This window comes from Psammomys obesus, unplaced genomic scaffold (assembly GCF_907164565.1).
Source record: "Psammomys obesus unplaced genomic scaffold, mPsaObe1.curated_primary_1811, whole genome shotgun sequence".
NCBI lineage: Eukaryota > Metazoa > Chordata > Mammalia > Rodentia > Muridae > Psammomys > Psammomys obesus.
In genome coordinates this window covers 1,231,869-1,245,412 of record NW_026596034.1, presented here as the reverse complement: position 1 = coordinate 1,245,412, position 13,544 = coordinate 1,231,869, and the positions used below count along the sequence as shown (strand labels likewise).

Below are 13,544 nucleotides of genomic sequence, written 5' to 3'. Positions count from 1 at the left end.
ACACACACACACACACACACACACACACACACACACACACACACACATATATATATGGGGGGGTTCTCTGTGTAGCCCTGGCTGTCCTGGATCTTCAGACCAGGCTGGTCTCAAACTCTGAGACCCCCCTGCCTCTGCCTCCTGAGTGCTGGCATTAAAGGTATGCACCACCACTGCCCAGCTATCAGTACCTTTTTATCAAAATTACCTTTTTATGTGTGTAAGTGTTTATATAAGTGGAATAGGTGTGTGGGGCATGTGTTTAGAGGTCAAAGGTTGACAGCTGATGTCTTCCTCAGTTGCTATCTACTTTGTTTTTGTTGTTTAATTTTATTTTATAGGTATGAGTGTTACATGTATGTCTGTACACCATACATGCCTGGTCCCCACAGGGGCCAGAAGAGGGTGTCAGAGTCCCTGGAGCTGGAGTTACAGACTATTGTGGGCTACCATGTAGGTGCTGGGAATCGAACCTGGGTCTTCTAGAAGAACAGCCAGTGCTCCTAACCACCGAACTGTCTCTCTTGCCCCACCCCACCTTGTTTTGTTTTGTTTTTTTTGTTTGGTTGGTTTTCATTTGTTTGTTTTTTGAGAGAGCATCTCTCACAGACTCTAGAGCTTACACCGTGGCTGGCTGTGAGCGAGCCCCAATACCTCCCTGTCTCTTCCTAGCATTGGGTTTATAAGACTTGTGAGGCTGCTGGGGATCCAAACTCAGAACTTCTTGTTTTCACAGCAAGCACTTTATTAACTGGGCCATTTCCTCAGCCCCTTTCTGTTGACTGTTCTTACTATGCTCATTAATTTTATGTGGGGAAGGTAGGCATGTGATGGTCAGAGGGTTGGTTTTTTCCTACCATGTGGGCTCTAGGGGCTGAGCTCAGGTAGTCGGGCTTGGTGGCAAGCACCTTTGCCTGCTGAGCCACTTCAGCCTGTGTGGGCTTGTTTTTCAAAGAAGCCCATGTTAAGTTTCCCTGTCTAGCTTGAAACTATGTAGGCCAGACTGGCCTCAGATGCTTCTGTCTCCCAGTGCTGGGATCACAGGCATGTGCCACCCAGTCAGTGCAAGGCACCATCTTTGCAGCTTCCTGTGAACCTGTAACTCTCTCAAATAAGTGACCAAAAAGGAAAACACAAGCAGTTCCTTGAGGTCCTCAGCCACCCGGGCTCAACAGCAATCCAGGGCAAGAGGCGCCTGCCAGGCACAAAGAACCTCCAACTCCCCGTCAGACCTGCTCATTCTGCTGGTGTAGTGGCTATGTTCTGAAACTGCAGCTGAGGACCCACATGGTGATGGCGTCCCACGTTCACAGCAGTATTTTGTAGACAGACTAGATAAACTAGTGAGGACGAGCAACCAGGGCCCACAGTATATGGGGAGGGTGCCGGGGGGAACGAGGTGTTCCGACCCAACCCATAGTCCCAACTAATAATGGGCCCAAATTCATCACCACCAACGGGACTCTAGGAGTTCACATCTCTCACTTCTCATCAAACCATCACCAGTTCTGATGAAGGACATTTTCGTAACTGTCCCCAGAGCAGCTGACATGCAGAGCGATGAGCAACATCGCTTGCGCCACAGGACAGCAGGCCCTGGGTCAGGCGACTCCTGTACCAGTGAGCAGCGCCTCCAACCAAATTTCTGTTCCCTGATTATGGCCAAGTCTTTCCCCGAAAACTCGCTCTCGCCTCCCATCCCCTCAGAATAAGACTGGCACACTCACTGTGGCTGGTGAGGCACGGGTGGTGTGGGAATAAGACTGGCTGGCGTTGCCTAGCATGTAGCCACCTTGGATCACGTAGGTGCCTGCTCCACCGCTGCCGCCGCCGCCGCTGCCGCCGCCACTGTTGCCACCTCCTGCGCTGGCCCCTGCACCCACGCTGCTGTTGCTGGCCCCGGCCTCGCTGCTGGAGGAGCTGGCGACAATCGGGCTCCCGGACACATACATAGGCACTGAGCCGCTGCTGGCCACCGTCTGGGAAGTAGCCGGCGAGCTGACCTGGGCAGCTGTGCCTGAAGCCTCATAGTAGCTGGTACCCGCTGGCTGTGTGTAGATCGGCGTCTCAGGGTAGGGGTAGGTGCTAGAGCGGCTGCCGAGAAGCAGACATGAAGCATGTTCAGTGAGCCTGAACAAGGAAGCAGTTTCCAGGAGAGGCCCAGAGAAGCCACAGAAACACCAGGGTGGCCCACCTTCACCATAAGGGACTGGGGAACGGCTAAGCACAGGTGAGCAACCGCTTTCTTGCTTTTATCTACAAATTTCCTTGTTTCTTACTTGGAGGGGCGCACATATGTCGTGGCATACATGTAGGGGTCACAGAGAACTTGTGGGAGCCCGGAGCTCTCCTTCCACTATGTGAGTTAGGGAGATTGAACTTGGGTTGCAAAGCTTGGCAGCAAGCTCCTGCTAAGCCCTCTCACCAGTCATTGCTAGGCCTCTTTCACTGAACTATGGAGCACTCTGGCACAGGAATCACTTTTCTTACTGCAGAAGAGGAGAAAGCAAGGTAGGGCTCCAGAACTCAAGAGTGCAATAAATAACAAGTAAATTGTGGGTCCAAGGAAGAAAATCTAGACAGGATGGCAAAGTACAAAGGGCTGTAGAACAAGCAGAGGAGTGCCTTGCTTGGCTACTTCTTCCTGATAGGGTACTGCCCCTTCACCTCAGAACATGGACTGGGTAGGTAGCAGGTCTGACAACTATAGTGGTACATTGATAACATGTGGGCCCATCTTTGGATGCTGCAAACTCAAGAGGGCTAGGGCAGGGTGAGGAGAATCAAGACGACTGCCTTTTAGTCCTTCCAACCCACGCGCCAGACCTCAGATTCTCATGTTTGATAAGCAAGCAATTTACTAATTGAGTCAACCCCTAGCCCCTAAAAAATCCGAGAGAGAATATGTAACCGTTGGTTTTTTGAGACAGGGTTTCTCTTGTGTAGCCTTGGCTGTTCTGGACTCACTCTGTAGAGCAGCCTGGCATCGAACTCACAGAGATCCACTTGCCTCTGCTCCCTGAGTGCTGGGATTACAGGCGTGTGTCACCACGCCTGGTTCAGCCTACGTTTCTGAACAAAGAAATAATTTTTTTATTTTGGGATTTTTGAGACAGGACTTGACCGTGTAACTGGCCTTCAACTTGAGATCTTCTGAGGGACCAGCAACGTGGCTCAGGCTTGCTTGCCACCAAGCCTGTGGAACTGAGTTTGAGCCCTGGGACCCACGCAATGGAGAGAGAAAACTGACTCCTTTGGGTTGTTCTCACAACAAGTGCTCCGTGGCGCACACATCCCCCCGCCCCCACATAAATAAACCAATGTAATAATAAAAAATTCCTCCTGCCTCTGCCTCCCCGGTGCTGCTGAAACAGGACAGTTCTATGCTCAGAACACAGAACTTAGAAGCAGAGAAATAGGACACATTAATCACTCTGTGGGACACAGAGGATCAAATCTGAGAACTGCTTTTTCCTGCGTAACTCTTATGCAGAAAAATTTAGCCAGGTGTCAGAGATGGACACCTCTATTCCCAGCACTCAGGAGGCAGAGGTAGGTACATCTCTGAATTCCAGGCCAGCCTGATCTACAGAGTGAGTTCCAGGACAGCCAGGGCTACACAGAGAAACCCTGTCTTGGAAAAAAAAAAAAAACCAACAAAACAAAACAAAAACCCCAAAAAAAAAAAAAAAAAAAAACTATGTTAAAAAAATATATATACATACACATACATACATACAAACATACATACATATATATATATATATATATATATATATATATATATATATATATATATATCACAGGTATACATATATGTATGTTTTTTCTTTCCCTACATGTATTTACCTGCATAGCCCCTAACTTGTGTGCCTTCCCAGCGGGCCAGTGTCTCCTCTGCTACCAGCTGCCTATATTCCTGGCAGCTGCTGGCTGCCCCTGCCAAGTTCCCACAGGGCTGGGGCTATCGCCTGAGTCTTGGAGGCCAGTTGGGAGGTAGAACTGTAGCCCTGTGCCCTAAACAGATCTGAGTCCTCCCTCCATCCTCGGCCCACTTACATGGCACTGGCTGTGTAGCTGGCATCGCCACCCTCCACATACTGCACCTGGCTGGAGTACACATGTGGGACAGGTACCTGCTGGAGCTGCTGTACCTGAAGCAGGACAAAAAGCAGGGCCATGGGTCAGAGCTGGCCACCACCCATGGTCTCCCTGGTGCCCGGGGAAGTCCTCAGCTGGAGGGGTGTACATCAGCGTTCTCTGAACAACACAGGCCAGAGATTGGAGGCTGAAGGTGGAAGTCTTGGCTGTGGCTGGGGTTCTCTGCTTTGGTTGGGAACAGAAAAGAGGTTGTGGATGCTGATGGAAAGGGAGGGGAAGCCAGACAGAATTCTACAATGGACTTGAAAGGTGGCAAACACAGGCACCAGTGTACCTGGTTTGTAATTAAAAACTGGGCATGAGGGGCTTCTGGAAACCTTACAGGTTTCCCAAGGAGGATGTTAGTGGTGGAGCCTAAAGGAGTCAGTTGATAGAAGAGAACCGGAAATGACTGATAAAACTTAGGGCAAGTACTGGATAGCCCACCTCCACCCCCAACCCCAGTTTGCAGGGGCGAAGCCTGGGACTCAGGCAGAACCTGGAATATTGGCACCACTTTGCAGGCCGGGCATAGATATTTCACCCCACCCTCTTTGGGCTGCTGGGGCGGAGCCTGGGGGGCCTAGACTTGGCTTGGAGGCGGGGCCGAAGCGGCCCAGCAGGCGGGACGCCCCGCCCCCGCCCGCCCTCCGCCCCCCGTCCGCGCCACCACCTACTTTGAGGGCGGTGCCGAACACTAGCACCTGGGGCATTCTGTGGATCCTGACTCTCAGGTCGGGGCTGGCTCGGGCCGAGAGCCCCGGCAGTGGCTCGAAGACTACCCTCTGCTGCGGCAGGAGCAGATGTGGGGGCAGCATGCCCACCAGCTCCACCCACTGCTCCACACCCGGCTCGTAATGGGGCGGCGGCTGCTCGCTGCCTAGCTGCGAGGCCTCGCCACAGCACACTGGCCCAGGCCCGGGAGGCCCAGGCCCGGGAGGCCGGGGCGGCGGCTCCGGTGGCGGCGTGGGCCGTGTTTCTCGCTGCTCTGCCTTCCTAGCGGGAAACTGACTGCCTGATCTCTGGAGGACAAACAGAGACACTGGGGGGTCACCGGACTGTGCGCGCATGGCCACCCGGATGAAGACTTCCCACTGGTGTCTCCTTAGGGGAGAGAGGAGTGGACCCGGCACTATCACAAAGAAGCAGTACTCGGATCCAGGTCTCTCTCAACCAGACCCGTGTTCTGAGTGGTCAGGTGCTGGGATGTGGGAGGACTCAGGATGGAGTCTGTAGCCCAGGGCCTGACTTGTGCAGGGTTTCAAACCTCACGGGCTCCCGTTGTGTCCGCCCTTCAGGGGTCCCAGGTGGCTCCATTCCTCCCTCAGGATTAGGTGCCTAACCCCAGCACAGCCCAGGAACAGTCTGATCGCCCCTAACAGAGACAACACACGCACCTCTTGAGCAACGTGAACTGGCTGCAGTCCCTGCACCGCCAGCTGCTGTACGGGGCCAGCTTTGGTCTGTGGAGTGGCCTGGACTACTGACCTCTGGGAAAGAAGGGGAGGGAGAGGCAAGTCTGACTATGGTAACCATGGCAACCAGGGCAGAAAGTCCCAGGCATGCTCAGAACAGTCATCTAGGGAAGAGGCTGCATTCCCCAGAAGGAGGGCAGCCTTTCCTTGTGGGGTCCAGCAACACAGGCCTTCCCAGCTCCTTACTGCCCCGGTTATGGGCCATCTGGAGGTTCAGAGTGATTCTAGCCAGAGAAGGGAAATGCCAGTGAATCCTTTGGATTGGAGGTTTCTGTTTCCAGGGAGAGTCTTGGGCCTGAGATTTTCGGCCTGGTTCTAGGGAACCTGGGGCCTCCTGCATGGTAGGCGAGCTCTTTACCACTAAGCTACACTCCCAGCACTTCTTAAATTTTTATTCTGAAGCAGTGTCTCAGTACATTGCCCTGACTGGCCTTGAAGTTGAGATCTCCTGGCTGGCCTGAGCCTCTCAAGCAGCTGACACTATGCAGACACACAAACCTCTTCTCATCTTGTTTATTGAGAAGCCAAGAACCCCCAAAGTTAAGCAGTTAACAAGGAGATACAAGACCATCCTTGCCTCTTGGCGTGCTCAGACCACCGTGGCTGGCACCAGGGAACTTGGCCTCCTCTGGAAGGTTGAGTACATCCTAAGAATGATAGACTTAGGAGACAGCCCAGTACTTAAGTGAACTGGCTGTTCTTCCAAAGACCTAAGTCCAATTCCTAGCACCCACACAGTGGCTCACAACTTTAACTCCACTTCTAGGTACACCCATAGTGCACAGACATATATGCAAGCAAAATACCCCAGATATGAAGAAAAATAACACCAAAGGCCTCTCTTTGACACTTTGGGAATAAGCAACGATTGGGCCTTGATACTTCCCCTTCCCAGTAAACTAGCCCAAAGAGGCCAATGTATATTCTTGTGGTTTTGGTTTTGTAGAACCAAGGTGGAACCAGGGCCTTGTTCATGATGGCAAGTGCTCTGCCCTCTACACGCCCAGCCTTCCAAGGTGGGTTTTCTTTTCTTTTTCTGTATCTGTGGCATGTGTGTAGAAGTCAGAGGACAACATGTTAGTTGTCATGCAGGGCTCAGGGATGAAACTCAGGTTATCAGGCTTGGTGGCAAGTGCCCCAAGCACACCCACTAAGCACACCCCCTGCTCTACAAACGTGGGCTTTTAAAGCTGGAATGTGCCTTGTGAGGTACCTCAGCAAAGTGTCACAGCGAGGGACACTGAATCTAAATGGAGGCAGAGGCTCTTGTCAAAAGCCCACATGGCAGGCTGGAGCTGGACCATATCTGATTGGCTCTAACAGGCCAGGAACCCAGACACAGGCAGCTGCTTGGCCTTATCCCCTGGTCCCAGCTACTACCCGCCCTGGCCAGGCACCTCTTGGGTGACAGGGACACTCTGCTGGACATTGTGGACCTGTAGTTGCTGCACAGTGCCCGCAGGAGCTCCAGGTGTCTTGCTGGTGGAGTTGTTGGCCTGCACTGGTGACCTCTGTAAGAGAACAAATAGGGACAATGTCAGCTGTGGTTGTATCTGGGGGCATCTAGGCACCAACAAACCCGCCTCAGAAGGACTCTGGAGTGGGTGGAATATCCCACAGCAGTCACAAGCGCCGCTCTGCAGGGCTCTACCCAGAGGGCTGCAGGTGCCCCATCCTCCCCTGAGGGCCAGAGGTCATCTGGGGTTTCCATACCCCCGGCCTCTGTAGAGCCTTCCATCTGTCTGGCCCTGCGGTGTCCCCTCCTCCCCTCTGGGCTGTGGCTCAGGCTGTCCCTCCTGTCACTGTCCTGTGACTCATGTCCCAGGGCTGCCCTGGAGAGGCCTGCTCCTCCCAGGACTCCCTCGCCACACCCCATCGCCTGTGACCAAAGCACATGCTCCCACCAGGGACTGCAACCCTTCCCGAAGTCTGGGGCTTCCTTGCTCCTTAAGGTTGGGGAAAGTCAGGAGCCACTCCCTAGCGTGGTGTTGTAGGGCTGATGTGAGGTCGATGCGAGCTAGCATGGAGGGGCCCAGAGACCTGCCCCCCCTCCCCCTCTTCCTTTTTTCCTCTCTCTCTCTTTCTCAGAACTCCAGCACTGGTCTATCTTTCTAGCTGGGGCTAGGAGAGCAACCTAAGCTAGGAAAGCAGGGCTCACATCAAACACTTTGAATGAGGAAGGAGCCTACTCAAATCATGTTCACCATTCATACACACGAATGCTCATATCAAAGAAAAAATCGACTCCCAAAATAATGTATGAAATGCGGACATAAAAAAAAAAAAAAATAGTGGCCCAAGAAGGGCTGCAGCAAGGGTAAAGACGAGGCTGGGAGCTGGTCTGGTCCCAGGGCCCATCCTGCCCTGCTGGGCTTCCCTGTGCTCCACTAGTAACAACAGTGGCATGTACCTTCACCTTGTGCTACCCCCCCCCCCCGTCACTTGCAGCAGTGGGTGCTTCAGATGCCCATTTCCCAGTGGAAATAGAAGGGAAGGATGCCCAGGACCAAATGGGGGGGGGGGGGTATATTTTCTCTGAGGCATGCTGCACTAACCTGGACTGCAATTCTTACAATAGGGAGCGGATGAACAGTGGATTTCATTAGCTCTTTCTGAGACAGGGTCTCGCTGTAAAGCCCAAGTTAGCCCCACACCTGAAACCCTTCTGCTCCAGCCTCCTGAGTGCAGGTGTGTGGCAGCATCTCCAGTGCCAGTAGCTCTGCTATACACAGAAAATACTGTGTTGCAATGCTGGAAGACCTGCTCACAGACTCAGCTAAGCCTAGCATCTGGCCCTGCATTTTCCCCCCAACTATGTAATAGCCCTGGCTGTTCTGGAACTCACTGTGTAGACAGGCTAGCATCGAACTCAGAGATCCACCAGTATCTGCCTCCCAAGATCTGGGATTAAAGGGCACTGCCTGGCACTCTTAATCTGTGCTCAGGACCACCTACAACCCGCTGCCTGAAAGCCCTTACTACTGTGTGTGTGTGTGTGTGTGTGTGTGTGTGTGTGTGTGTGTGTGTTCCAAGGCTCCCATGAAGGGACTCATCCATCCTGAAGCTAGAAGAGGAAACTCTTATTTTCTGGAATACAGCTCTCTCAACCTCAGCTGGGCCAGCAGGGCCAGGCATTAGCTAGATAACCCCACCCAGGGTCAATGGAGCAGGGATAGTAGGACTCAGGAGCTGCAAATGAGCTCAAGGCAAGAGAGCTTCAAGTGAAGCTATGCGTGGAGGTACACACCTGCCATGCAGCACGTAGGACTGAGACAGGAGGATCTCATGTCCTAGGCTAGCCTGCTCTACACAGGAGTTTGGTGCTAGTCAGAATGCCAAAAACCTTGTAGCCAAAAACAGGTGATGTGGTACAAACATGCTGTTGGGGGTCCATGGCTGGAATGGGGAAAGAAGGTGGGAAGATGTCATGAGGCGCCACCTACCTCAGGAGCAGAGTGCACCTGCTGGGCGCTGTGCACCGTGAGGGAGACCTGGCCACCCTTGGTGCCCGGTGCTGTGCTCTGCACCACCAGGTGCTGTGTGGGGAGAGCCTGGAGTTAAAAGGAAAAGGAGCACGGTCACTAGCACCACCAGCCACAGCCAAGCTTTTGGTTTCGTTTTCATCTGCTAGGGATAGAACCCAGTCCACACACATACACCACCAATGAACTTCATTCCAGTCTTCAGCAATTTCACTGAGCTCCTGTGCACTAGGAACATTCTAGGCACTGCATGCCTGTCAGCTTGGGGACTGCCCCACGCCCCAACACAGCATAGTTATGGCTCGTCTCCATAGCAGGTAACACCCAAGCTCAAGGTTGATGAAGGGCTCATTGTGCCCTGAAGCCAAGAAGTTGCAAAGACACAGTTGGTTCCTGATTCAAAAGGCATAAAACATGTTCTAGAGCCCAGTGTGGGTGTATGCCTGCAATCCTAAGATCAGGAGTTCAAGGTCATATTCCACTATATATGGAGTTCCAGGCCATATGAGACCCAATCTCAAAACACCTCCCCCCCCCCAAAAAAAAAGAACCATCTGACCATCTGATCCTTACAGTCCACCAGTAGTATTGGGTTGGGATGTGCTGATATTCCCCAGAGCTGGGTTCCAGCCCCAGCATTCTAGCACAGTCCAAATATGAGCTGACAAACTAGAAATGGTCAAGGGCCCTCCACCAGACTGTGGCCTTCTTAGACTTCACCCTAAGATGCTGGGACTAGACCTACAGGCTTGTCCTTGGTGTAAGTACCATGATTCCTGAGGCTGCTTGGACACCAGCCCCTATGGTATTTGATCTTGCCTGTAGAGGCCACTGTCCAAAGCCCGGAGATGGGCAGCCTGTAGATGAAACCTAGAGTCCTGGCAAGGACAGAGACAAGCAAGCAGGAGGGAAGTGCTTCTCTGCCCCTCAGGAGGCTGGGGTCAGGAGCCTTACCTGCTGTGGCACCTGGATGTTGGTAAGCTGCAGGGGTGACACATGGCCTGGCTTGGCCTGCACACTTGCCTGGACCAACAGCCGCTGTGGAGGTAAGAAGAAAGGAGCTGAACTAGGGTTGCTTACCAGGATGGGTGGGTGGAGGTGGCTGCTGCCATATCTTGATAAGTCAGGTAAACAGATGTTCATGGCAGGAAGGTGGGGAGAGCCTTCCCCCACCCACCCCTCCAGTGAAGGTCATGTCCTACCTGCTGGGTGCCCTGCACCTGCTGTACAACCTGGGTGGGGACACCGGTCTGGCTTGCCGTGGAACTGGGGCTGGCCTCTGACACAGTCTCACTAGCCCGCATGGCACCTTCTGTGGGAAAAGGTCAGCAGGTCAGCTCCGCCTGCTGTCTCTGCCTCTACTCCAAGAATGAGCCCATCAGCAGAGGGCAATGCAGCCTATAGTCCACCCTTACTGAGAGCTGGCCTCTCCAAGTCTTGCCTGGCCTTTTCTAGACTTCATCAGAGGTACATGGCAGGATGGGATGAGGGCCTAGGATCCTTGACATCTGGAATTAGCCCCCTGATCTTCTTGTTCTGAAGCTGTATGCCTCTTTCCTTCAAAGCAGAACTATGGATATGGAGAGACAGTAGACTGGACCCTCTGCTCCTGGCTCAAGTCCTGGCAGCTCAAGAGGGACCAAGATGCTGAGCTTCTTCTGGCTTCTTAGGAAACACAGGTGGTAAAAGTGTGAGCTTTCCTCCCTACCTGAGTGGAGCAAGGGTCTCAAAGCCCAAAGTGCAGGTACTTACGTTGGCAGGCAGCCCAGAAGAGACAATCACAGAACATAGTGCCCCTGTGTGCTCCTACCCCTGCTCTCCAGCTGTCCCAGGTGCCAAGCACTACGGGAACAGCAGAGTGTACAGGTGGCTTTATACCCACAGCCTTGGGGAGCTAATCCCTGCCATGGGCTCGGAACTCCTTCATGCCCTCTTAGATAAACAATCTGCTTCATTCTGGCTTCGAGGGGGCTGGGGCCAGGAGAGGAGGATGGCTGGTACCCAGAGATGCTATCAGTTGGAGGCAGGTCACATTTCATACACATACTGCTAAGTGATTCAGGGGCAGCAGGGAAGTGGAGAGGGGCAGTGCCCCTGAGGCACACTGGCCCGGAGATTCTTGCCCAAGCTGGGATGTCATCTGGCCCATCCCCTACACATAGCCTAACTTGTTCCTTGGCAGCTTAGGGTCCAGAGAGGTTACCTGACCTCCCACAGGGCTGAAGGGCTACATGGACAAGGGTTACCAAAAAGATAGCAGTGGACACTGATACCGTTTTTGGTGCACCGTGTGCTGCTCTAGGGGTTTCTGGGTCCCTGGAGATAGTACTTAGCTTTCTCATTTTCAGGTGACAGCCACCTTGTAATCACCCAGCTGGGGGGTCTGGCCTGGATCCCAGGTGTCCCTGTATGCCCACATTGCCCAACACCACACACCTTCCCCAGGTTTCTAGTCTTAATAGGCAGGGTTACACAGACTGGCTCAGGAAACTGGGGCCCTCAAAGACACTTGACACCGTAATAGGATTCAGCTTCCAAAAGGGACACAGGAAAGGGGCCCAGGAAGCTGGCCCAGTCTGCCTGAGAGCATCTGAGTATGCCCCAGAAATGGACAGATGTGGGGGAGTTGTCAGGGAAGATTTCCTGTGGCCCTTCCCAGGCCTGCTTGAATAGCTACTGCAATTCTAAGCAGAGATAAATAGATTTTGCTGGAGCCTTCCCTCAAAAGTTCTTTAGGCTTCTCTGGGTCCTAGAGAAGGTCCAAGCTGGCCTAGAGTCATAGATCTTGCTCCCTCTCCCTCCCCATACCTGGGCTGTCTGGAATACAGACTAAGGAGACCCATGGGGGACTTGCTGTGGCTCAGGGCCTGAGCCACCTACAATGTCCAGGGGCTGGCCCTTGAGCCAGACCCTGCAGCTGGACACCTGGAGATCTGCTCCAATCAGGCATCTATCCCAGAAGCAATCCTGCTGTCACCTGCATTGGGGTGGCCTTTAAGGCTGGGCTCTTCCCTACCCACCACCACCAGGCAGATGGATGGGCCAGAGGCTTCCTGGCTCGGTTTTGAACAGGAAGCTGGGAGGAAAGGGGGGAAAGTACGGAGTCTGGGGGCAGCTGTGTCTGTTGGCCATCTCTCCTCTGGGCATGTGCATAAGCAGGAGGCCCTTGAAGCCAGAGTCAGGAAACAGCTAATTTCCTGTTTGAGTCAGCATATCTCCATGCAGTCACCACTTCCTTCAGGTACCTGACTCTCCACCTACACCTGTTCACCCCTGAGCCTAAAGAGAGCAAGCCAGTTCTTCAGGAAGCTGAAGGCATGCTCAGGAGGCTGATCTCTGGCATCCTCACCACCCAGGCCCCTCTTCTCCAGGGGTTGACAGATCCATCTGACCCTCTTCTACTTGCTCCTGGGGATGGTATGAAACAGTATAGGACTGGGTTCTGGGGCCTGCTGTCCCAAGGACTTTATGTCTCCTTGGGCCTCATTTCCTCCTGTAGGCACAGCCCTCTTGAACTCTGGAGGACCACAAGCTGACGGGAAGCAGAGAAGCTGAGTGGCCTCCGTGTCTCCTGCAGGCTCCCTGTCCCCTCTAGGCCGGTCTGACTCCACCTCCCAGCCTACAGCTACCTCCTTCCACCTTGAGTTCTAGAGGCCTCTCAGAGGAGGATGGGGATTATGGATTTGTATTGTCTGGCCAGGGAAACCTGAGCTCCCTTCCATCATCACCAAAGTCACCTTAGCGCTGAGCGTGCCAGGCCCAGGCTAGAGGTCTCAGCTTACTTCTGCTGCCTACCTTCTAGGGGCAAGGGCAGCCCTTCCCCCTGCAGTGAACTCACAGGGTTTTTAGTAAGCCCACATTGCTCCTGTCTCAGGAGCTAGCCTAGGCACCTCCCTGTTCATCCTCTCTGGTGTCAGCCTCCCCTTCCTCAAAGGACTGGCTCACATCGGCAGCCTTGGAGAGGGAGTAAGAAGACAACACAGAAGTGGGGAGGGCAGCAGCCTCCCTCTTCTTCCTCAGCACTCATGGGGCAACAGGGACTTTTGCAGGGATGGGCTCACTCCTGCCAGAACCCCAACAGTGGGATGGCATCCCCCAGGGTCACTGTGAAAAGCAGGCAACAAGTCACTGTGCAGCCAGGGGTATGAGCCTGGCAGAAAGACACTGCAGACAAGAGCTGCAGCCTACTGTATATGTACCTTGTCCTCTGTAGCATGCTGTCTCCCAACCCGACAGCTCGTGAGGCTGACCTAGGTCTAACCTAAATGCCACTCTGTAGCCTGGGCCTTTGAATACCAGATCCTCTATGGGGTGCCATGAAGACCTAGGAGAAGCTGAGGCAGATAGAAAGGATACAAGGTGTTCTAGGGCCTGGGACAGTGTGCCTGTTCCAGACCCTGCTCTGATGACACCAAATGCCTGCAGTGGGAACCTGCGGTGGGTCACC

The 13,544-nt window shown here is 53.5% G+C and overlaps 1 protein-coding gene across 3 annotated transcripts in view; it reads right to left on the bottom strand.

Moving 5' to 3' along the window:
• Positions 1-13,544, bottom strand: part of Rfx1 (regulatory factor X1) — a 31,301-nt gene that overhangs the window by 7,339 nt on the left and 10,418 nt on the right. For 2 of the 3 annotated variants that reach the window (XM_055621078.1, XM_055621080.1), the window contains exons 3-9: positions 10,300-10,409; positions 10,052-10,135; positions 9,059-9,166; positions 7,013-7,126; positions 5,538-5,630; positions 4,060-4,154; positions 1,728-2,094 (exon numbers count right to left, since the gene is read on the bottom strand). In XM_055621078.1, coding sequence (XP_055477053.1) covers positions 1,728-2,094; positions 4,060-4,154; positions 5,538-5,630; positions 7,013-7,126; positions 9,059-9,166; positions 10,052-10,135; positions 10,300-10,409 — 971 coding nt within the window. The remainder of the gene's footprint in view (positions 1-1,727; positions 2,095-4,059; positions 4,155-5,537; positions 5,631-7,012; positions 7,127-9,058; positions 9,167-10,051; positions 10,136-10,299; positions 10,410-13,544) is intronic. The other variant, XM_055621079.1, reaches the window with a different exon arrangement.